This window comes from Pongo pygmaeus, chromosome 12 (assembly GCF_028885625.2).
Source record: "Pongo pygmaeus isolate AG05252 chromosome 12, NHGRI_mPonPyg2-v2.0_pri, whole genome shotgun sequence".
Taxonomy (NCBI): domain Eukaryota; kingdom Metazoa; phylum Chordata; class Mammalia; order Primates; family Hominidae; genus Pongo; species Pongo pygmaeus.
The window spans coordinates 101,979,885-102,007,021 of NC_072385.2; the positions used below are offsets into that span (position 1 = coordinate 101,979,885).

At 36.2% G+C, this 27,137-nt stretch overlaps 1 protein-coding gene across 3 annotated transcripts in view; it reads left to right on the forward strand.

Annotated features, from left to right (window-relative positions):
* The window catches only part of MEMO1 (mediator of cell motility 1), a 142,758-nt gene that overhangs the window by 78,302 nt on the left and 37,319 nt on the right, over nt 1–27,137 (forward strand). For all 3 annotated transcript variants that reach the window (XM_054473278.2, XM_063648849.1, XM_054473280.2), the window contains 3 exons: nt 155–223; nt 11,418–11,530; nt 14,259–14,370. In XM_054473278.2, the coding sequence (XP_054329253.1) occupies nt 155–223; nt 11,418–11,530; nt 14,259–14,370 (294 nt within the window). The remainder of the gene's footprint in view (nt 1–154; nt 224–11,417; nt 11,531–14,258; nt 14,371–27,137) is intronic.

Sequence of the window (27,137 nt, forward strand, 5' to 3'; positions counted from 1 at the left end):
CTAGAAGTCGCATCATTAACTACATTGTTATTTAACATATGCTCTCAATTCTGTTGTGTTTACCATAGTTACTGTATTTATTTCAAGGTTTTTCTTTCTAGAATATCTTGATTTTGAATCTGATGATTAAGTTTAAAAATATTTTGTTTTGTAGCCATGCAGGATATACGTACTGTGGGTCTTGTGCCGCCCATGCTTATAAACAAGTGGATCCGTCTATTACGTAAGTAATGTAGTTTTGTTTTAAGTCGGAGAAACTTGAGAATTTATTGCTTTGTTACAGAAGTAATTTGCTTTTTATACTTATTGTTATTATGTACTCAATTTCATGAGGGATTTGACTTTTGATGAATTTTACTATACTTTATATAGGTTACTGAAAACTTCAATACTTCTTTTTTGTTGTTGTTTGAACATTTGATTTTTACCTTCCCTTTGGCATGTAAAATGTTTAGTTATGAAGGTTAAATATTTTGTTTTTTAATATTTCTTTGAAAACCCAGAGATGAGCATTCTTAAGAAAAATGCAAAGCCCTCTGATCTGTTTTAATCATTTTGTAATTTAAAATTCTTTATTGTACTTGTTAAAATTGTGGTTACTGAAAGGATAATTTCTCGTTGACAGGATAAGGTATTTGAAATATTTTAGAATCTGACAGTGAATTTAATATGGTGTTTGAGGCATATTAACTCTTAATAATTCAATGACAGCTCTGAAATTAGCTTAAAAAAAAAACTTACTGGGAACTTGAGACTCCTTTAATAGTATACTACTCTGTAAGAAACTTGTGAACTTACAAGAGGTTTTGCTGGAAATAGTCACTCATTTTATTTACACAGTTAATTTACTAGATATGAACCAATATCCGGCCCTTCTTTGCCAGATGTACAAGCTATGTGGATAGGTAAAGTGATCATCTTAGTTCTGTCAAATACTGATTGTTAGGTCTGAATTAGTAGAGATGTAGGATAGTTATTCAAAAGAAATAGCTCGTAGCAGCCATGGTTTAGTAAAGAAAATCATGCACAGCCCACTTGCCTTTGAGCAGTTCATTCAAAGTTTTAAAACAAAAAAGCTGTTCTTTCAAATTTTTATGTAGCATTCTCTGTACATTGTATTATAATTCATTGAAAATTATTTTTAGCAAGTTTTTACTAAAAATAAAGCAATAATATTTCTAAGTTGGTGAGGTTTTGGCTAGCCCTGTCTCATTTATGATGTTTTGAGGAGCATTGTTAACAATTATTCCTTGATACATGTTTAATATATAATCATAAGTAATTTCATGAATAAGAGCAAATAGAAGTTAAATTGAAATGATTTTTTAGTCTGGGCCTGGTGGCTCACACCTGTAATCCCAGCACTTTGGGAGGCCGAGGTGGGCCGATTACCTGAGGTCAGGAGTTTGAGACCAGCCTGGCCAATATGGTGAAACCCCGTCTCTACTAAAATACAAAAAAAAAAAAAAAAAAAAAAATTTGCCAGGCGTGGTGGCACACGCCTGTAGTCCCAGCTACTTAGGAGGCTTAGGCAGGGGAATCGCTTTAATCCGGAAGGCGGAGGTTGCAGTGAGCCGAGATCATGCCACCTCACTCTGGCTGGGCAACAGAGCAAGACTGCATTTCAAAAAAAAAATATATATTTTTTATAAGCTTCTTTCATTTGACTTGGGCCTATAAACCAGCTATAATAAAAGTTAGTTTATATAACAGCCTTTTCTTTTTGAAACCTTCTCTATTTGGCAGAAGTTTTATTGATAAAATTCATGTGCTGATGGGACACCCCAGAGTTAAATTAGGTTTAGGAATTTGTAGAGGAGTATAGATAGAGTTTATGTTCATAGAAGTGGAAAGCATGTGTTAAATAGGTTAATGGAAAGTGAGAAAGAAGGCAAAAGGAAAGAGGAAAAAATGGAAGAGCGCCAAGGACTAAGAAGAGGAAGATTTAAGAAGATGAGTAGAAAGAGAGGCAAATGATGGCTTATGTGATCAAATTATTTTATTTTAATTAATTAATTAAGTATTTTTGAGACAGAGTCTGGCTCTGTCACCCATGCTGGAGTGCAGTGGTGCAATCTTGGCTCACTGCAACTTCTGCCCCCAGGTTCAGTCAGTTCTCCTGCCTCATCCTCCCAGGTAGCTAGGACTACAGGTGCATGCCACCACACCGAGTTAATTTTTTGTATTTTTAGTGGAGACAGGCTTTCGCCTGGCTTTGGCCAGGCTGGTTTCAAACTCCTGACTGCGGGTGATCCGCCCACCTCGGCCTCCCAAAGTGCTGGGATTACAGGCATGAGCCACTGAGCCCAGTCCGATCAAATTATTTTTTGTAATTAGTATATAATAATTGAATTCTGAATGAATAAATTTTAAGGTCTAAGTGTAAAATTAGTAATTGGCAGTCACAGTTGAATTCTCTTGAAAGAGGCACTGTCTGGGAATTATAGTGTCTTTAGAGTGCTTTGAGAAAGCAGAGAAAGAACATCCTTATGAGAAAGATTAAATTCTATACTACCACTTTCTATTCTTACCTTCTACATTAATCCATTTGCGTTCTATATTTCAGCCAGGATCATCTTTTGAAAATGTAAATGATACCATGTCACTTTCCAGAATTTAAAAGTGGATGGGGGGTACAAATATGATTTTAAAAGGCATTACAAATAACAGGTAAAAATTATTCCAAAATTGATGATAGAATGCTGACTAGCAGCTTGGAAAAAGAAATTGGTTTAGAACCTCTGCTAACACCATCCATCAAAGTAAATACTAGTTACATAAGGATATTAACGTATCTGGAGAGGAATTTCAAGCCACAGCTAATTTGGAACACAATATGTCTTAATGTTTATGAGACATTGTTGGGAAGAGTATAAAACATGATAAATTATAATTAAATTAAATTACATGAAAAAATAACTCATGTCATAATGTAACCAGTGGAAGTGATGAACACAATGGGAAAAATATTTGCAAAAAAAATGACAAAGGATAGTATCAAAAATAATAAAAATCATAGTACTTAGAGGCTAAGTCATCAAAGAATATTAACTGAAATTACAAAAAGTAAATGTAATTAATAAAAATAAAAATGGAAATATGTTTTATTTTTCAAAAAAAATGGAAATAAAAACAGTAGTGAGGTACCAATTTAAATGAACAGTTTGAAGAACAATACAGTTATGTAATTCCTATAATCCAGAACTGGCTAGATTATGGAAAAATTAGTTTTTTATAAAAAAATGCATTTCAATGGACTGTATCGGGTTAATACTTTAGGAAAGCAATTTGATAATATATAGTAAGAGTCATGAAAATGTATCTAGTTACTGGCTTAGAAATTCACGTTCGGAAGCTCTATCCTAATAAGTCCCAAAATGGAAAAAGTTAAATGTGTTAAGTTTTCTACAGCAGCATTGTTTTTTAAAGAGTCTAAGTTTCCGATAGTGCATTGACTAAATAAAAAAAGGGTATAACATTGTGTAAAATTGGGAAAAAAGAGAATGTACTATATGAGGTTAAATAAATTATTATAACGGGTGCCAAGAGTTTGCATGTGTTTTCTTATATGAGAAATGGATACATTATTTTTACGGTAAAAAATATAAAATTTAAAAGCATTTGTGCAAAAATGATTACAAGTTGCGGGGACTAATGATTCTTAAACTGACAGAATGATTCTTTGATTTATAATATGACTGGTCAGGGTCTAATAAGATTTTTCTTTTTCTTCTTCTGTTTTTTTTTGAGATGGAGTCTCTCTTTGTCACCCAGGCTGGAGTGCGGTGGCGCAGTCTCGGCTCACTGCAACCTCCGCCTCCTGAGTTCAAGTGATTCTCCTGCCTCAGCCTCCCAAGTAGCTGGGATTACAAGTGTATGCCACCAGGCAGGCATGGCTAATTTTTTTATTTTTAGTAGAGACAAGGTTTTACCATGTTGGCTAGGCTGGTCTCGAACACCTGACCACAAGTGATCTGCCTGCCTTGGCCTCCCAAAGTGTTGGGATTGCAGGCATGAGCCGCTGTTTCTGGCCAAGATTTTTCTTTTCACAGTAACTGTCAGGGTTGATAACTTAATGGGGAGTGTGAAAGGCAGCTTTTGAGGTGATAACGAAGATTGTTTACAAACAAACTTGCCTGTTTTATGAAGAATTGGTAGCAAAGGTTTTCCGGTGTTGCTTTCCAAGAGAAATGGATGAATAAATTAAAGCATATTTATTTTAAAAGTTTATTAAGTGACTGCTATGATGCAGATATTGCGGTAGTGCTAGAGGCACAGTGATTAATAAAACAGACATGGTTTTAGCCCTGTGCTGCTAAATTGATAGGTGAGATAGATATTAAGCATATGATAATGAATATAGATATCTTATTAAAAGCTAAAAATTTAATTAAAAAGCTGAAAGTGAAATACAGTGGCTCTCAAACTTCTTGGTTTCAGGAACCCTTAACTTATTAAGGACACCAAATGTAGACCACATCTACCTTTGTTGAATGCATTCAAAATGAAAATGAGATACTTAAAAAATTATTTAAAAGAGTAAACAAATTAGAGGTTAATAAAAATAACATTTTTAAAAATGAGAAATAAATACATTTTCTAATAGAAGATAGTGGGAAAAGTGGCATTGCTTTACTTTTTTTTTAACAAAATATAAAAATGTCTTACATTTTTACTAGTTATTAAATCTCCTTTTAATGTTTGGCTTAATAAAAGACAACTATGTTTTCATATCTGGTTATGCATTCACCCTGTTGTGATCATTTGTTTTAGTTGACGTATATGAAGAAACCTCACACAGATATGTAGTTAGAAAAGGAAGAGGAGTAGTGTAATTACCTTTTCAGATAATTGTGGATATTTTTCTTTAATACTACACCAAAACTCAACAAATGGTGTTTTCTTAAAGGTTAGTTATAATGCGAAATCTGAAGTTACTATCAATCAATTTTTGTACTTTTTTTTTTGAGGCAAAGTCTCGCTCTGTCACCAGGCTGGAGTGCAGTGGCGCTATCTCAGCTCACCGCAACCTCCACCTCCACCTCCCGGATTCAAGTTATTCTCCTGCCTCAGTCTCCCGAGTAGCTGGGACTACAGGTGCACGCCACCACGCCCAGCTAATTTTTGAATTTTTAGGGTTTCACCACGTTGGCCAGGATGGTCTCGATCTCTTGACCTTGTGATCGACCTGCCTCGGCCTCCCAAAGTGCGGGGATTATAGATGTGAGCCACCGCACCCAGCCGAATTTTTGTACTTTGTATAAATTCATTGTCTATTTTACAATTTGAATGGATCTTTTACCCTTGCATGATTTTGTAACATCATGTGTGGAGCATTTGGAAAATTTTTATTGGGTTATGCAGATATTTTCAATGCTGGTATTTCATTATATGATACTAAAAAATCACTTTTTGTTTTGTTTTGTTTATTTTTCTTTTTTTTTGAGGCAGAGTTCCGTGCTTGTTGCCCAGCTGGAGTGCAGTGGCACGATCTCAGCTCACTGCAGCCTCCACCTCCCGGGTTCAAGGGATTCTCCTGCCTCAGTCTCCCGAGTAGGTGGGATTACAGGCATATGCCACCACGCCCTGCTAATTTTTGTATTTTTAGTAGAGACAGTTTCACCATGTTGGCCATACTGGTCTCAGACTGCTGACCTCAGGTGATCCACCCTCCTCGGCCTCCCAAAATGCTGGGATTACATGCGTGAGCCACTGTGCCTGGCAAAAAAATCACATTTCTTAATGTCACCATGTATTTTATCAGAAAAAATCATTAATTCTTTGGAGGCTATCAAGCTTACAGTGATAAAAGTTTTATGAAAGTCTAATTTTCACTTGAAAACCTCAATTTTATCATTGACAACAAGTATATTATTTTCTTTAAAGTACTAGATTCTGTTTTTTTTTTCCCCTTTTGAGACAGGATCTCGCTCTGTCACCCAGGCTGGAGTCAGTGGCATGATCATAGCTCACGCAGCTTTGAATTCCCAGGCTCAAGTGATCCTCCTGTTCCAGCCTTCTGAGTAGCTAGGACTGCCAGCCTGTGCCAGCATGCCTGGCTATTTTTTTGAAAATTATTTTTGTAGAGATGTGGTCTCACTATGTTGCTCAGGCTGGTCTTGAACTCCTGGCCTCAAGCTGTCCTCCCACCTCAGCCTCCCAAAGTGCTGAGATTACAGGCATGAACCACCGTGCCTGACTTCCATTCACTTTGGGGAAATTTTCTGCCAGCTACCTAAATTGGAATAGCCATAATTTATCTACAGTTGTCTTTTGAAGTAAAAATTTTGTTCCATGAAGAAAATGTCTGGTTCAGCTTACAACTCAAAACTACACAACTGCTTTTTCCTGAGACATACTTCCATATGCAGCAGAAATGTTTTATCACCACAGATTGAATACATTTTGTCATATAGAATATTAAAAAGATACCTACTCAAGAGTCAATATTTAATGAAATTAGGAACTCCCTTTTAAACTTAGTGTAAGGTTAAAAAATAGGACTACTAGTGCATGTTGAGTATACTGCTTTGATCTTTGTTCTAATGGGCCAGTGGTTTTATGCTCCCCTCACCTTTGCACCATAAGTGCAAATGAAAAAAGTAAATAACTTCCTTGCATTTTTATGAAAATAGTTTTAATTTTATGGACGGTTGCATAGGGTCTTGAGGAAAACCAGGAATCCAGAGTTCACAGTTTGAGAACTATTGTGACTTGATAGATCTTAAGAGGGTGACTTGATTTAAATTGTGGGAAAGGTATTGGGGAAAGTATCTCCGGGAACAGATTTTTTTTTTTTTTTTGAGACGGAGTCTTGCTCTGTCGCCCAGGCTGGGGTGCAGTGGTGCAATCTCAGCTCACTGCAACCTCTGCCTTCCGGGTTCAAATGATTCTCCTGCCTCAGCCTCCTGAGTAGCTGGGATTACAGGTGTGTGCCACCACGCCTGGCTAATTTTTTGTATTTTTAGTAGAGATGGGGTTTCACCATGTTAGCCAGGATGGTCTTGATCTCCTGACCTCATGATCCACCTGCTTCAGCGTCCCAAAGTGCTGGAATTTCAGGCGTGAGCCACTGCACCCAACTGAGGAACACATTTTTTAAGCCAGGCTAGCCAAGCAAAGGGGAACAATAGCATGGGTGAAAAGTTTGAAGTAGGCAAAGTTGTTGGTGTTATCAAGGAACTGCAAGAAGACCAGTATACATCAAGTATTATGATCAAGGTGGGCAAGAGTAATAGCTAATTTGCTAGTGCATTTAAGAGTGTAGAGCCCATTTTAAGGATTCTAGATTTTATCCTGTGACCATGAAATGCCATGAAAGCCTTTAAGCAAGGAAAGTGATTTGATCTATGTTTCCAGAAAATCACTTTGACTGTTTAAGGAATTTTAAAAATGATACATTTTAGTTCTTTTCCATATTGGTAGTTGACTATTATTAAAACTCTAAAAACTCAGAATTCAGGATGTCCTTAGGTAGTAGTAACTTGATTTTGATACATATTTTTCAGCAAGCCTTGCAGGACAGAAAAAGAGCAAAAAGGAGTGCTTTTTGGGGCCAGATGACATTTTATTCTTTGGTTAAAATGTCTTCACTTCCTGTGAAACACCTTTACAAAATTACTTATGTTCCATTATTTGGACTAAGTAGCTGAATTAAACAGTCATGAGGGTACACACTCAGGCAGCTTATACATTGGCTGCACAGACCATCGTTGCAAATGTGAATTCACTATTATAGCTATTATATATGAAGTACATTTATTTCTAAGAGAATGCCTACTGATCTTGCTCCTCCCCCCCATTTTTTCATGTTAAAGGTTTTTTTTTTTTTTTTAACTTGTGTATCGATGATGTGCTAATATTGAAAAGTTACGCCTTTAAAGACAAAGCACCTTGCAGTCAAATAAAGGGAGAGAAAGTGGCATTGCTTCTAATGCCTCTATTATTTATTTCTCTTCAAAATATTCCTGTGGCCTTGGTGTTTACGGATCTAGCATTCTAACAAAGAAAATGCATGAACTTCAAGGTACACTATTCATTTTCTTTTGTTAGCATTTAGCTAACAAGGAGACCCATTTTGAGATTACTGCTGGTTTAAATGCCCCGTTTTACTTTCCTTTCAATGACATTTAGCTTTTTCTGGTTTTGTTTTTAGATATATTGCTTTTAAGGGTTTTATATTGAGGGGACTTAAACCTTTTTTTTCTTATTATTTCTTTTAATCAAATATGGAACTTGATTTGGCTATTGGCGAGTTTTCTACCAAACCAGAAAGAATCTGTAGAGTACACAATTGGTTAATTCAGATTGGTGGGGCTTTTTTTCCTTCATCTAGATTGGGGCAGACAAAAAGGCAAACAAGGAAAGTAGTCAGGTATCAGAAGAGTTAATTAGGCTTCCAGCAGACCTCTGGTGTTTATTTCTGGAGCAGTGTATCTTTTGGCTATTGTTAGAACCTTATTACACTTACTTAGGTAATTTATGTATGCCTTGAATTTAGATTGTTATTTTAAAAATCACTTCATATTTTGACTATGTGTTTCAGATTTTCCAGGAGTGCTCTGATGTTAAATATCCTTTCTCTCTGTCTTTTCATGTTTTCCTCAATCAGAAAAATGCCCTTTCTCATTATTTGATTCTTGGTTCATATACTACCTGGCCCTAGTCAGGTTACCTAAACATTTCTGAGTTACCATTATCTATAGCCCACATTAGCCTTTAATTTAAAAAAAAGTGTCATGTTATTTATGTGCTATTAAGATAGGTGACCAGAGTGCTATCTTTTAGTTTTTCTTCATTTATAAATCTATAGATTTGACTTTTTTTTTTTGAAATGGTTCTTGAATTGGTGATAGAGGTGATGACAAGAAGTGAGGATTAGCAGTGCTAATAATTACATATTGAAGGAAGAGAGGTAGAAAGATTCTGTCATCTATAAGGAACTTAAATTAACGAGCAAGAAACAATCCAGTTAAAAAGAGGGCAAAGGACATGAACAGACACTTTTCAAAAGAAGATACATACGTGGTCAACAAGCATATGAAAAAATTATCATAATCACTAATCACTAGAGAGATGCAAATCAAAACCACAATGAGATACCACCTGATAATAGTCAGAGTGGCGGTTATTGAAAAGTAAAAAATTAACAGATGCTGGCAAGGTTGTGAAGAATAAATGTTTATACATTGTTGGTAGGAGTGTAAATTGATTGAATCATTGTGGAAAACAGTGTGGCAATTTCTCAAAGAACTTAAAACAGAAGTAACTCTGGGCCCTGCAGTCCCATTATTGGGTATGTACCTGAAGGAATGTAAATTGTTCTGCAATAAAGACATATGCACACATGTGTTCACTGCAGCACTGTTCACAATAGTAAAGACATGGAATCAACATAAATGCCCATCAGTGGTAGACTAGATAAAGAAAATGTGGTACATTTATACACTATGTAATACTACACAGCTCTATAAAAGAATGAGATCATATCATTTGCAGCAACATTGAGCTGGAGGCCATTATCCTAAGCAAACTCCCATAGGAACAGAAAACCAAATACTGCATGTTCTCACAAGTAGAAGCTAAATATTGAGTACCTATGGACATAAAGAAGAGAACAACAGACACCGAGACCTACTGGAGGGTAGAAGGTGGGAGGAGGATGAGGATAAAAAATCTACTTATGGAATACTAGGTTTATTACCTGGGTGTCCAAATAATCTGTACACCAAACCTTGGCAACATGTAATTTACCTATATTACAAACCCGTACAGGTACCCTTGAACTTAAAGTAAAAGTTAAAGAAAAGGATAATCTGTTTCTGACCAGAAATGGCCTGTGGATGAAGTCTTATGTTTGCTGTATGTGCTGTTTTAAGGAGGTTTTGGGACTCTAAACTGAGAATCACTTACCCACAACTTTTTTTTTTTTTTCATAGCAGAACAACTTAATATCCACAGCTTTATCTCCTCCCTGCAATTCATGAAGTAACATATAACCAATAATTGGTTAATTTTCTTAGCTGTAATAGAATTTTATGAGAATAAATACATTGCTAAAGCACATATTCCCTGGCCTGCAAATTTTTGATAGAAAAGAACTAGCTCATCTCTCAGCTTTTGTTCATTAATTGAGCAATCAGTAATACTTTTCTAGCTACATAGCATATCATATATTTTCTTCTCATAGTTTTGGCTTTATGAGTCTGTAAGTTTTGTATGTGATGTGGGAAGGTTGGTTCATATGAATATTGGAGAACAGAGAAAATTAATAGTTTCGGAATTCAGATTGTAGGGCAGGTTTGGATATTTGACAGAATGAGAGGAAATTAACATTACTCTTGATGTCAAGATAAAGAGATTGTAAAGATTTAAGCTACACTTCAGCTCAGTTCTTTTCTTTAGACTACAGTGCAAATAACACATAATCTAGTTTCTTTGTTTTTGAGAATGACTTCTACTTGAATGGGAAGAGAGAAAGCTTATTATATAGAATTCTTTTCAACAAGATGCCTTTTTCACCCTACCATGGAAGAAATATGGAAATAACTTTATCAGAATGCTTTTTTATAATGGATATTTTGTATAGATATTTAGAATTTTATGCTATTATGTATTTTTTTAAAATCATGGTGGATCTTAGAAGGTTATTTTAGAATGTGTTAGAATTTTGAAATTTTAATAGCTTAAATGCATAAAATCCATTTAATAAAATACAGCTTCTGAATACCTGTTGTATCCTTGTCATTGAGAATACAGAGATTATTTTATGTATAGTGGGTTGGTTTACTGTATTAATTGATAGCTGGTATTTCCAAGTATTGAATATGATTCTCTTAAAAGCCATCCAACAAAGACAGAAATAAGGAATTGAACTTAACTGAGGAGCAAGTCATTATTAGGTTTATTAGTTTGCTAGGGCTGTCATAACAAAATACCACAGATTAGGTGGTTTAAACAACACAAATTTATTTTTTAACAATTCTGGAAGCTTGAAATTCAATATCAAGTTTCTGTCAGGGTTGGTTTCTCCTGAGGCCTTTCTCCTTGGCCTGTTGTAGATGACCACCCTCTTGTTGCCCCTTCTGACATGATCATATCTCTGTGCAGGCATACTTCTGGTGCCTCTTTTTCCTATAAGGACACCAGAGTCATTGGATTAGGTCCCCACCCTAATGGCCTCATTTGAACTTAATCGCCTCTTTGAAGACCTTATCTCTAAATAGCACTACAGTCTGTGCTACTGGGGATTGGTTCTTCAACATGTGAATTTTGGAGGGGAACACAGTTCAGCCATTAACAGTTGGTAATTAAGAAGGAAAACAAGTGATTTGTAAGAATTACTTTTTTCTCTTTTATTTAATAAGGTCTGTGTAGAAGTGCAATTGTTCCGTGTTTTTTTGTTGTGTATCTCCTAGCCGGAGAATTTTCATCCTTGGGCCTTCTCATCATGTGCCCCTCTCTCGATGTGCACTTTCCAGTGTGGATATATATAGGACACCTCTGTATGACCTTCGTATTGACCAAAAGAGTAAGTATACAGAAATATTATAGCTTTCAAATAGCTAATGTTCTTTTAACAGGACTTGTAAATTAATTAAAAAACTTATGAGTATCATAAGTAATATCTCAATATTTAAAATAAAATTTGTTATAACTAATCTGCATAAAACAGCAAAAAAAGAAACTCTTCCATATCCCTAAAAGGCAACTAGTGTTTTTCAGCTAGCAACAGAAATCTGTCAGATCCGCCAGTGTGCAGATTGTAGTGGTTACATTAATATTCAGAAAAATGGCATGTACTCAGTGTACCAGGAGGCAAAAAATTAGTACCCATACCAATTTCATAAAAGATTCTGGGCGTGTTAATTTACTTCCATGTAATGCCACTTTTCTCACTGTAAATAGATAATGCTGATAATATCTTTATTTTCTTTCAAATGATTTTTATGGGAAAAAATGAGCCTTTAATTATGAGACTCTGAAAGAAAGGTGCTATATAAATGATAAATATATTTTATTTTTGAACATGCCTCTGCAATTTTGGTTGATTTATTTTTTTCCATAGGAGTCCAGAGTCACATTTTTATTTAGTAGTTCTTACACAATAGATGTCTAAAGTAAAAACCTTTTGATTTTATAAAGGTATTTTTTCTTTTGGGGGGGAGTAATTTTAAAAATATAGAACAGTATAAAGAATAGTATAAGAAATTAACTGATGTACTTAACATCCACAATTTATTCAGAATTTCTCGCTCATCCTGAACCCAATTTACCTTCCCAGAAGTAACCACCTTCATGATCTGGATATATGTTCTTTCAGTTAGTCAAATTATTCACACACACACACACACGTGTGCACAGACACACGTGTGTGTGTGTGTGCATGTTTACATATGCATATATATACACACACGCCCATATGTGTGTATATATATAAACACACACACACACACCCCGACCCATATATATATATATTTTTGTTTTTAGAGATGGGGTCTCACTCTGTTGCCCAGGCTGGAGTGCAGTGGCATGATTATAGTTCACTGCAGCCTCAAACTCCTGGGCTCAAGTGATCCTCCTACCTCAACCTCCCAAGTAGCTAAGACTACAGGCACACATCACCACACCCAATTAATTAAAAATATTTTTTTTTTGTAGAGGTAGGGTCTTGCTATGTTGCCCAGGCTGATCTTGAACTCATGGTCTCAAGCAATTCTCCTATCTTGGCCTCCCAGAGTGCTGGGATTATCAGTGTGAGCCACTGTACCTGGCCTCAAATTATATTTTTAAGTGTGTTAGGGGTGCTATTGTTTCAAAGAATTTTGCAAAAATTTCTTGTATAGAATAAAAGAGTCGAGGCCTAGTGTGGTGGTTCATGTCTGAAATCCCAGCACTTTGAGAGGCTGAGATGGGCAGACTGCTTGAGCTCAGGAGTTTGAGACCAGTCTGAGCAATGTGGCAAAACCCCATCTGTACAAAAAAATACAAAAATCTGCTGGGCGTGGTGGCATGTAGCTGTAGGTTGGGGGAGGGCGTGGGGCAGTGAGGTAGGAGGATGGCTTGAGCTCAGGAGGTAGAGGTTTCAGTGAGCTGGAATCATTTTGCTGTACTCCAGCCTGGCGTGGGTGACAGGGTGAAGCCCTGTCTCCAAAAATAAATAAATAAATATAAAAATAAATAATAAAAGAGTCCATTTGCAAGAAAAAATTCTTCTTTCTTATTTTTGGCATAAGTTTTCATAATTTGAGGCTTTAGGTATCACAGAATATTAGCAGTTTGTTAATGCATCTTATTAATGAAATGAGTATTTCTAACCTTACTTCCTGAGAGGGTTTTAGGGAACACATTTTACTTTTAAAACCTTGTTGGGGCATTCAGAAAATTTTAATTTTGAGTAGCTTGCCAGTGAAGAAATAGAGAATTTTTTCAAGAAAAGAGGTCATACAACCATTTATTTCTTTCTTTGATACATACAGGTAAACCCATTTAAAGATCTAATTATAAAATTGGTTCTATTCTATGCTAAAAATATTCTTATATATACTTTTTACATGTTAACTTTTATCTTTTTCTTGTTCTACAATATTCAATTTTAAGCACAGTTCATCAGAAAGGCCTGAATTACTAGGTCTTTTTAAGTTGGGATGGTATTGTGGCGAATTTATATTTTGATCTATCCTACAAGCTTAATTTTGAATTTTCAGGAAAATAGCATTAGTGAGAATTTTCTCTTCTTGGTATGGCAGAAACCTGAGGTGTGAAGTAATACCACACATTTTATTAAAAAACAAAACTCAGAAACTATGCTTTTGACCTCATGAGTTAAATAGACTAGTAGTTTTTCCATATTTCAGTAGGAATTCTAATTATGTTCTTGCTGGCATGTACTGATTAAAGTCAAGGAAAAGCCTAGACCTGAAGGTGATTTTAGAAATAATGAAAGGAACTGATGAAGAATTTAAATTATCATTTTTTATATAAGTATGTAACATATGCAAATGATGAGTAAGTCTTTACATGTATTACTGTTTTACCTGTTACATAAAAACTAGTTGTTTTTTTCTCTTTCTCCTTACTCTCCCTCCTTCCTTTCCTTTCTTTCTATTGTTTTGTTTTGTTTTAATAAAAATGAGAATATTATATGGTGTTTCTGTCTCTTGCCAAAAAGCATGTAGTTTTGTATTACTGGGTGGAATCTCACAGGATAAGGATATATATTAATATATTTATTTTACTGTATTTTGAAATCTCTTTAGTTTACGGAGAACTATGGAAGACAGGAATGTTTGAACGCATGTCTCTGCAGACAGATGAAGATGAACACAGTATTGAAATGCATTTGCCTTATACAGCTAAAGCCATGGAAAGGTATATTGATTGATATAAGAAATCCCCAGGAAATCATAGACATTCATTTCTTTGGTAATTTAAAACTAGTAAATCCTAATAATTATCAGGGTAAGGAGATTAAGATATGAGATAAAAAATTGAGACAAGAATGTCTTAAGGTGGATTGTTGGTTTTGAATAGTTTGCCTATGAAGGCCGAACATACGAATTGACATGATTGTTTTATTAGATGGAAGTATTAAAAAACCCATGGGTATGTGAGTGTTTGTGGGTATGTATATATCTTGCTTTGCTTGTATTTTATTCATTCGACATTTCTTTATCTCAGAATAATAATTACATTCTTTTATGGTATAATGCTATAATTAATCGTAAAATTTTAGGCTTGTATTTAATGTTGGAGGTCATTTATTTCAACCTTGTGCAAGGTACATGAATCTCTTTTATCGTATGCTTGACAGACTGTTACATGGTACCTGCTAAAGGTCTTCCTGTGATGGGATACTCACTGTACTGTGAGCCGAACGAGGACAGGGACAATATCTATTTTGTTCTCTACTGTATACCCCACCGCCTAGCACGTGTCCAGCACATAGTGGTTATTAATGTATTTTGATAAAATAAAAAAATTATTTCAAGGATTTTCTTCTTTTAGTGAAACATTTGGATTAGGAGGTCTTCTCTTTTGTAGGTTTCTCTAATTTTTAAAACCATTTCCTATATATGGACTTAATATTTCATATTTAGTTTGGCAGTTCTAAGTATGGTAAGATGATTCCTTCTGGATTTGTTCATTATATTTTCTTAGTAAAGTACATGATGCTCTGTAGGCTCTCAGTAAATATTAATTAAATGTACTAATAAAGTCTAAGATAACATTATATTTTTTATGTTGATGTAGCTTACTGTTGGCTAATGTACTTGTGATCAGCCAAAAGCCCAAGGCCTTTTCATAATATTCAGATGGATTATTTTCTGTTCTCAGACTTTTGTGTGGTTATTTCTTTTTAACCCTAAATATGTATGCCTTCTCAATTATTGCTGTTTAGTTTTTCTTGTTTAGTTCATTATTGCAGTCTTTTTGGATTATTTCCACTCTAATTCTGTATTCAAAGTATTATTTACTTTTCTCAATCTTTTATCTGCTTCTGCTCACAATGATAACCATGAGGAATTATATAAATCTGAAGAATTTTCAAAAAATCAGTGTGATATTACATTATAAGCAATATAATTTTAGGGTTTTTAATACATCCTAATTCTTCAGAAATGTGAAACCGTATATATTACTTCTTGAATTGTTGTTGTAATCAGAACTTTCTCTTCTTCAACCGGAAAAGATAATTGAATATTTTTATTCACTGAGGTGTTTGCATATTTTGTCATGAGAAAATATAATTTAGACTTAATAAATACTAATACTTTGGGTGCAGTGGCGCTTGTCTGTAATTCCAGCACTTTGGGAGGCTGAGGTGGGCAGATGACTTGAGCCCAGAAGTTCAAGACTAGCCTGGGCAATGTGGCAAAACTCCGTCTCTAGTAAAAATAGAAAAATTAGCGGTGTGTAGTGTCGGGTGCTTGTTGTCCCAGCTACTTGGGAGGCTGAGGTGGGATGGTTGCTTGAGCCTGGGTGGTTGAGACTGCAGTGAGCCAAGATTATGGCACTGCACTCCAGCCTAGGTGACAGAGTGAGACCCTGTCTCAAACAAACAAACAAACAAACCCAAAAAACAATAAGACCAATAAACTGACAATATCCTCAAGGAGGTTATAACAAAATAACATTTTTCTTGTTATTTTAAAAGTAAAACATGTATATTGTGGAACATTTAGCAAAATAGAAACCTAAAACCAGCAAACCAAATTCCTATTTATAATTCCCCCTTTTAAATAGTGTCAAATAAACTACTGCCACATTACATTAGGATCCCTAATATTGACCCTTAGATAGTACTTTGTGTCTTTTCTTTGTAGCATTAGTTGGACTCATTACCTATGTCAGTTATTTATTATTAAGTAACAAAAACTCTTACTTAATATTACCTATATTAGTTATCTTTTACTAAGTAAAAGTAACTTAGTAAAACTTAGATTTAAACTGTGACTTAAAATCACAGCTGTTTATTGCCTAAAATTTGGGGGCCAGGAATTGGGGCAGAGAACGCCTTGCTCTGGTCCACAAGATACTGACTGAGGTGGCTCAAATGGGGCTACAGTATCTCAGATAGCATCACTCCTGTGTCTTGGGCCTTAGTGCTGGCTCTCTGTTGAGACCCCTCATTTCTTCTCCAGCTGACCTGTTTGTTCTTCAAGTAGGACTTTTTTTTTTTTTTTTGTGCTACTCTCTAGAAGAATAGCTTAGACTTTTAGACTTCTTTTTTTTTTTTTCCCCCTTCTGTTTTTGGATCAAGAGAGTAAAACCAGAAGTTTCTGGGCCTATTATGTCCTAGGCTGGAAACTACATAGCACATTTCCAGTGAATTGTGTTTTTCGAAGCAAATAAGATCACTGTGTCAGCCAAGATTTAAGGAAAAGAGCAATATATTGCTCCTCTTGATGGGAGGAGTAGCATGTGTGTACAGGAATAAGAGAAACTGTTGACAGCCGTCTTTGCTGATAGTCTACTACAGTTCTTCCTCTGGTGGACAATTCATGTCTCTTTAACATGTCATATACACCCAGCCCTCCCAGGATGTTCAGAAGTCTTATTTGCTATGACCCTAGGCTCAAAATCTATTATCTTATGATCTCCATCAAGTTAGGATGTGAATGAGGCTCCTTGAGTGTGGTTCCTCTTTTTTTGGAGAGGGGGTGTGGGGGGAAAGAGTCTCAGCTCTGTTGCCCAGGCTGGAGTGCAGTGGCATGATCATGGCTCACTGTAGCCTCTGCCTCCTGGTCTCAAGCAATCTTCCCACCTCAACCTCCCAAAGCAATGGGATTACAGGCATGAACCACTGTGCTTGGCCTCTTTTTTTTTTTTTTTTTTTTTTTTAAAGAGACAGGGTCTCATTCTGTCACCCAAGCTGGAGTGCAGTGGCACAATTATAACTCACTGTAGCCTTGAACTCCTAGGCTCAAGGGGTCTTCCTACCTCAGCTTTCAGAGTAGTGGCACTACAGGTACGTACTACCATATCTGGCTAATTTTAAAAACTTTTTTTTTAAGAGATGGGGTCTTACTTTATTCCTCAGGCTGATCTTGACCTCCTGGTCTCAAGTGAGCTTCTTGCTTCAGCCTCCCAAGTAATGTCTTAGTTACCTATTGCAGCATAACAAATCACTTCAATGTATGCACTTTTTTCTTTTTTTAAAAAAATTAAAAACAAATTTTTTAATTTTTGTGGGTACATGGTGTATAGATGAGGTACATGAGAAGTTTTGATACGGTCATGCAGTGTAAAATAATCACATCATGGAGAATGGGATATTAATCACTTCAAGCATTTATCCTTAGTGTTCCAGACAATCCAATTATATTCTTTTAGTTACTTAAAAATGTACAGTTGAGTTATTGACTATAGTCACCCTGTTGTGCTACCAAATACTAGTTCTTACTCATTTTGTTTTGTATCCATTAACCATCCCCACCTACCCTCTAGCCCTCCACTATTCTTCCCAGCCTCTGGTAATCATTGTTCTACTCTCCACATCTGTGAATTCAATTGTTTTGATTTTTAGGTCCCACAAATGTGTATTTTTTTCACTTACGATTCTATAGTTTGGAAATTTGGTAGGGTCAGTGGAGATAATTTGTCTCTGTTTCATCTGCTGCCAGTTGAGGCAGTTTGACTTAGGCTAAAGACTCCAAGATGCCCTAGCTTCCTCTCTTGGGCCGTGGTGCTGGTTGTCTTCTTGAGGCACATCAGTTTTCATCTTGGTTCTCATCTATCTCTGCCTGTTGACACTCACGCTTCAGGACTTCTCTTTTCACGTGGTGAATCCTCTCTAGCAGGATAGCAATGGAGCAAAAGTAGAAATTTCCAGCCCTCTTAATATCGAAGTCTAGAACTGGCACAGCATCACTTATGCCTCATTCTACTGGTCAAACCGCATCATAAGGCTAAATTCAAGGAGAGGGAACTACGGACGCTGTTTTTGATGGGAGGAGTGACATTGAGCGTTGAGAGGTGGGAAGAATTTTTGGTGATTGGATTTGTAGAAACTGTGGTTAAATAGTTGAGGGATTATTTGTATATAAGTCTGTGTCCCTTCCATGGTAGTTCCATATTGTTTTCTGCCTGGAGCAGCTAGTCTTTACCGTATCTGCTATGCATAGCACAGTACCGGGTACACAAAAAGATTTCAGTAATTGATTGTTGAATGAATTAATAACTGTCTTGCCATTTTCAATACTTTAATTATTTTTACAAAAACTGGATCAAATGTTCTTTTTTTTAAAAAAAAATTACATTTTTTTTTAATTTTCAAAAAATAAAAACCTCTTAATCATCTTTGGCTACAAATACTCTTTTTTAAACTGCTTTTCTTGTCATGAACGTATTTCCCTGTCATTTTTTTACTCCAGTTTATAGGCTATACATGAGACTTTCTAGTAAAGATCCTTGTAATGCTTTAATCAATTCTTGACCATTTAGCTTTTAAGCTTCCCCCCATTTTTCACTATTATAAACCACATTTTGTATTTTTTTTAAAAATAGATGTCTAAGATATTATTTAAATTTCTGCTTTTTTTTTTGAGACAGTCTCACTCTGTCACCAGGCTGGAATGCAGTGGCGCGATCATGGCTCACTGCCTCCTCTGCCTCCTGGGTTCAAGTGATTCTCCTGCCTCAGCCTCCCAAGTAGTTGGGATTCCAGGCACCTGCCACCATGCCCAGCTAATTTTTGTATTTTTAGTAGACCGTGTTGGCCAGGATGGTCTCCATCTCTTGACCTCGTGATCCGCCCGCCTTGGCCTCCCAAAGTGCTGGGATTAGAGGCATGAGCCACCATGCCTGGCCGTATGTTTTTAATAGATTTAAAAATTGTATTCATAAAAAAAAAAAAAAATTGTATTCATTAGAGCTTTTTAAAAAATAGTAGTCTAAAGGAGAAAACATAAAATGACTTACAATCTCATTGCTCAGTTAACTCTACTGACATAAAAAATATACGTGCATGGTTGGAAAACGTAAATAGAATCAAGAAGTACAAAATGAATGGTGGAAGATTCTGGTTCTACTCAGCCAGTGTTTACTACCAGTAAAGGTTTTTATGTATACACTAACATATTTTTGCATATGTAAGTTTGTGTATATATGTAAAATTTATACATACACATGTTTATGTTTGAGTTAAAATATATAAACGAGATCATATCTTATGCACTTTGTTCTGTTTTTTTTGCATATATTAAAACATTTTTTTCTTATGATTACTTTCTTTTGTATGTCACCATATATTATCTTTAATATTGAAATGCATAATAAATTTTACTATTATAATTGCTTTTTTTTTTTTTTTGAGACGGAGTTTCATTCTTGTCCTCCAGGCTGGAGTGCAATGGCATGATCTCAGCTCGCTGCAACCTCCACCTCCTGGGTTCAGGCGATTCTCCTGCCTCAGCCTCCTGAGTGGCTGGGATTACAGGCACATGCCACCATGCCCAGCTAAGTTTTGTAATACTTTTTTTTCTTGAGGCAGAGTCTTGCTCTGTCGCCCAGGCTAGAGTGCAGTGGCACAGCACAACCTTGGCCTGCTGCAACCCCCACCTCCCAGGTTCAAGCGATTCTTCTGCCTCAGCCTCCCAAGTAGCTGAGATTACAGGCGCCCACCACCACGCCAGCTAATTTTTTTGTATTTTTAGTAGAGACAGGGTTTCACCCTGTCAGCCAGGCTGGTATTGAACTCCTGACCTCAAGTGATCCACCCACCCTCGGCCTCCCAAAGTGCTAGGATTATAGGTGTGACCCACCGCTCCCAGCCTATAATTGCTTTTTATAATTGCTCTTGAGGGAGGTTCAATTAAGATTCAGTTAGGATATATAGAAATCATCTAGAAAAAATTAGTATCTTCCAAAATTAACAGCATTAGGCTGGGCGTGGTTGCTCATGAGGCCTGTAATCCCAGCACTTTGGGAGGCTAAGGCAGGAGGATTTCTTGAACCCAGGAGTTCGAGACCAGCCTGGGCAACAAAGTGAGTCCCCTTTCTCCAAAAAGTAAAAAAAAATAACGGGATGAGGTGGCGCACACCTGTGGTCCCAGCTACTTGGGAGGCTGAGGTGGGAGGATTACTTCAGCCTGGAAGGTCTAGTTATGTTCATCTGTTATGTTTATCCATATTGATGATATTTTTGAGTTCCCTAAGTGAGAATGCTACATTAGATGCTTTTATATGGCATTAAATACTACTCCTACCTAAGCAGTTTTTCTTATTCTTAACATCTTGAATTAGTATGGTACATTTGTTACAACTGATGAACTAATATCGATACATTATTATATTAACTAAAGTGCATAGTTTAATTAGGATTCACTCTTTGTGTTGGATAGTCTTATGGTTTTTACCAAATGCCTATTATGTCTCTGTTGTTATAATACTATACAGAATGGTTTCAGTGCCCTAAAAATCAGTGCTTCACCTATTCATTGCCTTCTTCTCCCCTCTCCCTGAGCGCCTAGTAACCACTGATCAGTTTACTGTCTTAATAGATTTGCCTTTTCTTGAATGTACTACAGTTGGGAATCATGCAGTATATAGCCTTTCAAATTGGCTTTCATTTAACAATATACCTTCAAGACTCCTCCATGTCTTTTTAGAGCTTCGTAACTTCACTTTATCACTGAATAGTATTTCATTTTATGTTTCATTTTGTGGATATACCATAGTTTGCTTGTCCATTCCACCTCCTGAAGGATTGTTGCTATATTTAATTAATATGTACCTTACTTATTATCCTTTTCTAATCATTGCCTTTCTTCTCCCCCCCTTTTTTTTGTCTTCCACTTTTTTCCTACCTTCTCTGGTTTTAATTGTGCATTTTATATGACTATAATTTTTTCCTCTCAACATATCATTTATACATATATATGTTTATATTGTTTTTATTACTGTCTTTTAGTTTTTGCCATGGAGTTTGCAGCATACATTTACAACTAATTTACAACTTTCTTTATTTTTTATTTTTTTGAGACAGGCTCTTACTCTTATTTAGGCTGGAGTGCAGGGGTGCACAATCTTGGCTTACTGCCACTTCCACCTCCTGGGCTGAAGGGATCCTCCCACCTCAGCCTCTCGAATAGCTGGGACTACAGACATGCACCACCATGCCTGGCTAATTTTTAAATTTTTTGTAGAGACAGGGTCTCACTATCCTGCCCAGGCTGGTCTTGAACTCATGGGCTCAAGTGATCCTCCTGTCTTGTCCTCCCAAAGTACAGGATTACAGGTAGGACCCATTGCACCCGGCTAACAACTTTCAAATAACACTATACTGGTTCATGGGTAGTAGAAGCATCATCTGAGGGTCTTCCTAATTTCTCCCTCCTGTCCCTTATGACATTACTGTCATTTCTTTCACTTATCCATAAGCTATAATCACTAAAGACATTGCTGCTTTATTAATTTGAACAAATTATTTGTTAGATTAAGAACAAGAAAAAAATGAAATAAAATATTTTATTTTACCCCCATTTGTTCTTTCTCTAATGTACTTGCTTGCTTGCTTTATGTGGATACAGTTTTCTGACCTATATCCTTATTCTTCTCTAAAGGACTTCGTTTAACATTTCTTGCAAGGCAGATCTAATGTCTAAATTGACAAACTCCCTCAATTTTTGTTAGACTAACAAAAGCTTTATTTCTTCCTTAATTTTGAAAGAAATTTTTCCTGGATATAGAATTCTGAATTAGTGGGTTTTTCTTTCGCTATCAGCACTTTATTTTATCACTTCTTGCATGGTTTCTGAAGAGAAATCTTACATAATTCTTATCATTTTTATGTTTCTTATCATTTTTATCCATGTTTCTCTATCAGTAAAGTGTTTTTGTCCTCTGGTTTCTTTCAAGATCTTTTGTTTGTCTTTGGTTTTTTGCAGTTTTAATATAATATACCTAAGTGTTAATTTCTTGGTATTTATCCTTCTTGGAGTTCTCTGAGCTTCCTGGATTTGTGGTTTGGTGTCTGTTATTAATTTTGGAAACTTCTCAGTAATAACTGTATTTCTTTCTCTCCTGCTATTCCCATTTTATATGTGTTATACCTTTTATAAATTTTAGGATTTTAAAAAAATTTCTTTGAAGAATGTCACTGGTATTTTGATAGGGGTTTCATTAAATATTTAAATTGTGTTGGGTAGTATGGACATTTAAACAATATTAATTCTTCCAATCCATGAACATGGGATATCTGTCCAGTTTTTTATGTCCTCTTCAATTCCTTTCATCAGTGTTTCAAAATTTTCCTGGTATAGCTCTTACACTTCTTTGGTTAAATTTATTCCTAGGTATTTTGTTTTGTTTTTGGTAGTTATTGTAAATGGGATTGCTTTCTTGATTTCTTTTTCAGTTTGATTGCTGTTTGTATATAGAAATGCTACTGATTTTTCTATGTTGATTTTGTATCCTGCAACTTTACTGATTTTGCTTATCAGATCTTAGGATTTTTGGTGGAGACTTCAGGTTTTTCTAAATATAAGGCCATGTCATCTGCAAACAAGGATAATTTGACTTTTTCCTTTACATTTGGATGTCCTTTATTTCTTCTCTTGACTAATTGCTCTGGCTAGGTCTTCCAGTACTATGTTGAATAGGAGTGGTGAAAGTGGGCATCCTTATCTTGTTCCAGATCTTAGTGGAAAGGCTTTCAGTTTTTCCCTGTTCATTGTGATATTAGCTGTGGGTTTGTCATATGTGGTCTTTATCATGTTGAAGTATGTTCCTTCTACACCCAATTTGTTAAGAGACTTGTTAGATGAGGTCCGAGTCCTGCATTTCTTTCAGTTACTTTCCCCTGTTATTACACAGGTGCCCTGTTGATGTAGTGGTAAGATGAGGAGAGGAGACACATTCTATAATTCTGTGATCAGTTGTAATTCTTTTGGTGAGCCTGTGCCACTGGTCTGTGACTTAACAAGTTCTTCTCAGATTTTCCCCCACTTTAGGTCAGACAAGAAGGCTGGAGGGGGCTGGATTTGGGTATTACTTTTACTCCAAGTCTGTTAAACTCTTGTAAGGCCCAATTTTGTTAGGCTCTGGTAAAATAGTTTCTCTTGCAGTTAGGCATTTTTGTAAAGAGAACAGAATACTCAGTGAAGCAGGTATTTGTTGGGGCCCTTGGAAGTAAAACTTTCATAAAGCCTTCTACAGCTTGATCCCTTGGCTCTCAGGAGTTTGTATCTCTCAGGGTACTCCACATTTAGTCTCCAGCAATTAGTTCATTACCCTTTAAGTATTCCTATTAGCTCCAAGGGTGGTTTAAGATTCTCTGATTCTGTCCATACTTCCAGTTTTTGGGGCATTGGTTTGCTCTGTCACCTCAATTCTCAGATAGATCTGATAAGAGTTATTGGTTTTAGTTCACCTTTTTTTTTCCTGTTAGGATAAGAGTAATACCTTCTAAAATCTTTACATGTTAGATTAGAAACTGAAAATCTCTTTCATTGTTTTTTTTTTACTCTCACCATATGGGAGGAAGTCTGAAGTTTCCTGAAATCTTAACTAGCACCTGTTTATATCACTACCTGTTTTCATTCTTAAGGAAGATTCAGTGAATTCTGTAGACAGTCACTTTAAGCACTGTGTGTGGGTAGGACTGGAGTTAGGAAGAGAGGGTCAAGGGTCAAGAATGTTTAGGAAAAAAAGGTAGACATTTACAAATCTGAGCTTCTTTCATTTTTTTTTTAAAGAAAACTCCTCTAAATTATTGAATGACCCAAGTACCATGTAAAGAAATTATACCAGTTTATAGCTCTAATTTTACTATTTAAATTTGCTATTTTGTGGTGGTTGTAAAAAGAATTTTTTTTACCACTTAACTTTACCTCCTTCTGAAGAATACACAGAATAAGAGACTCTTTTCTGATGTCTCTTTACCACAGATTAAGAATAATGCATTTTATATGTGGGAGTAAATAAATAGGTTAATGAAACTCATTTTGGCTCCCAAATGGTAATTTTTCATCTTTCTGTTTGCTAGTTGTACTAGTTGTGTCTATGTGTGTGTGTGTGTATGTGTGTGTGTGTTTTTTAAAGACACGGTCTTGCTCATGCTGGAGTGCAGTGGTGTGATCTCAGCTCACCACAACCTCCACCTCCTGTGCTCAAGTGATCTTCCTACCTCAGCATCCCAAATAGCTGGGAACACAGGTGCACAACACCACACCTGGCTAATTTTTGTATTTTTTGTAGAGGGGGTTTCGCCATGTTGCCCAGGCTGGTCTTGAACTCCTGGGCTCAAGCAATCTGCCTGCCTCAGCCTCCTAAAATGCTGGGATTACAGGTGTGAGCCACTGTGCCTGGACTTACTAGTTATGTTTTATAAAAATTGGGTTGTTTTTAAGATAACATTTACCGTCAACATTTTAAGATTTTTTAAATTTTGGTTAAACTGAATTTTTCAAATATAATAGATGTACCTAATTGTACTACTCTATGTTTAAGGATGGAGAATACAAAAATAAGGAAACACCCTATTTGTTTTCTCATCTTGTAGCCTGGTAGAAGAGATAAGAAATGAATATAAATGATTATAATATAATTCAAAGTGTACTAAGTATAATTAAAGAGTTACAGGAGCAGAGAGTAGGGATTTGGGAGGAAAGTAATAGTTGAGTTAGGGAAGCACAGAAAAGGCTTCATTAAGGGGGTGGCATTTGAATGGATTTTGAAGGTGCCTACAATTTTCATGGGATTAGGCATAAGGTTTTAATGAGAAAGGGAGTTATGTACATACAAAGTATTTAGTAGTAGGAAAGCCCAGGGCTTATTTTTAATAGCAGGAAACTGTTTGGCTTAACTTGCAGGAGTTGTAAAAGGCTTGGCTAGTAACTGAGATCTGTTTGTGGATGTTTTTTGTCTGGGTTGCATAGTTAGAAAAAAATTTTTTTATACAGATATTTATAGCTAGATATTGGTCCTACCATTCCCTATTATCTTACACCTTCTCTACCTTTTCACACATACGTAACACCAACCTGGGGCTGGAGGCATTTGAGTAGCTGACTTATAGAGATATAGTGTAAGAGGGGCAGAATTAGAGAATTTGAAAATAGATTCGAACCAGATTACGGAGGGAATTGAATGTCTTTGTAAAATACTTGTATTTTATTCTGTGACTGGTACAGAGCTAATAAAAGCTCTTAGCAAAGGAAGGAGCGATGATTGGGACTGAAGAAGAATAGCACTCCTAGGCCGGGCGTGGTGGCTTACACCTGTAATCCCAGCACTTTGGGAGGCCAAGGCGGGCCGATCACGAGGTCAGGAGTTCAAGACCATCCTGGCCAACATGGTGAAACCCCATCTCTACTAAAGATACAGAAATTTAGCCAAGCTTGGTGGCGTGTGCCTGTAATCCAAGCTACTTGGGAGGTTGAGAAAGGAGAATCGCTTGAACTTGGGAGGCGGAGGTTGCAGTGAGCCAAGATTGTGCCATTGCACTCCAGCCTGGGTGACAGGGAGAGACTCTATCTCAAAAAAAAAAAAAAAAAAGAATAGCACTCCTTGGCCGGGTGCGGTGGCTCACGCCGGTAATCCCAGCACTTTGGGAGGCTGAGGCGGGCGGATCACGAGGTCAGGAGTTCAAGACAAGTCTGGCCAACATAGTAAAACCCCATCTCTACTAAAGATACAAAAAAATTAGCTGGATGTGGGTATGTGCCTGTATCCCAGCTACTCAGGAGGCTGAGGCAGGAGAATCGTGTGAACCCAGGAGGCAGAGGTTGCAGTGCCCGAGATCGCGCCATTGCACTCCAGCCTGGGCGACAGTGTGAGTGAGACTCCGTCTCAAAAAAGAAAAAAGAATAGCTCTCCTTGATGGTGTGATGGCAATATGAAGGATGGATTTGAGTTGGAAGAAATAAATAGAAATAGTATAGTAAAAAAATCATGGGGGCTTTGAACCAAGGCAGTGACAGGTGGGGTAACAAAACCGAACAGATGTGGGAGATGTTTAAGGGTTAGAATCATGAGGGTTAGAATCATGTTTAAGGGTTAGAATCACAGAATTCTATGCAGATAGAAATGTTCCTATGTGACAGTTAAGATGAATTGAAGAGAATATGAAGTTCAAGGCCTCATAATATTACCATTATCAGAAATGGTAAAGCCAGAAATGAGTGTAAGTTTAAGAGAATGTAGGGTATGGAAATGTTGACTTGTTTTTAAAAACATACAGGAATTTCTCTATGATTCTGACAGCAAACTAGGCCAGTTTATAAAATTGTGTTGCTTCATAGTAGCTTCAAATGGTTGAGTTTTAAAAATAGACTTTAGAATGGCTCTCTAGTACCTGAAGTATGCCCTTTCTTAGAAAAACTTTCTTATCATCATGCCTATTTAAATGGAAATTTGGAAAGATTTAAAAATTAATTTTGGGAATCTCATTGCATTAATTTAACTGATCAAACAGTAAAGGTTTATAATGACTTAAATGTTAATTTTAGTTAAGTCATTGACAGCTAGCTTACCCTTCTTCTTCCCCTATCCTCTACCTCTTTCCCCAGTTCTTTGCCTCTGATGTTTTCTGGATCTTTTTTTTTTCTTTTTTGGAGACAGGATTTCACTCTGTTACCCAGGCTGGAGTCCAGTGGCATGCTCACAGCTCACCACAGCCTCTACCTCCCAGGCTC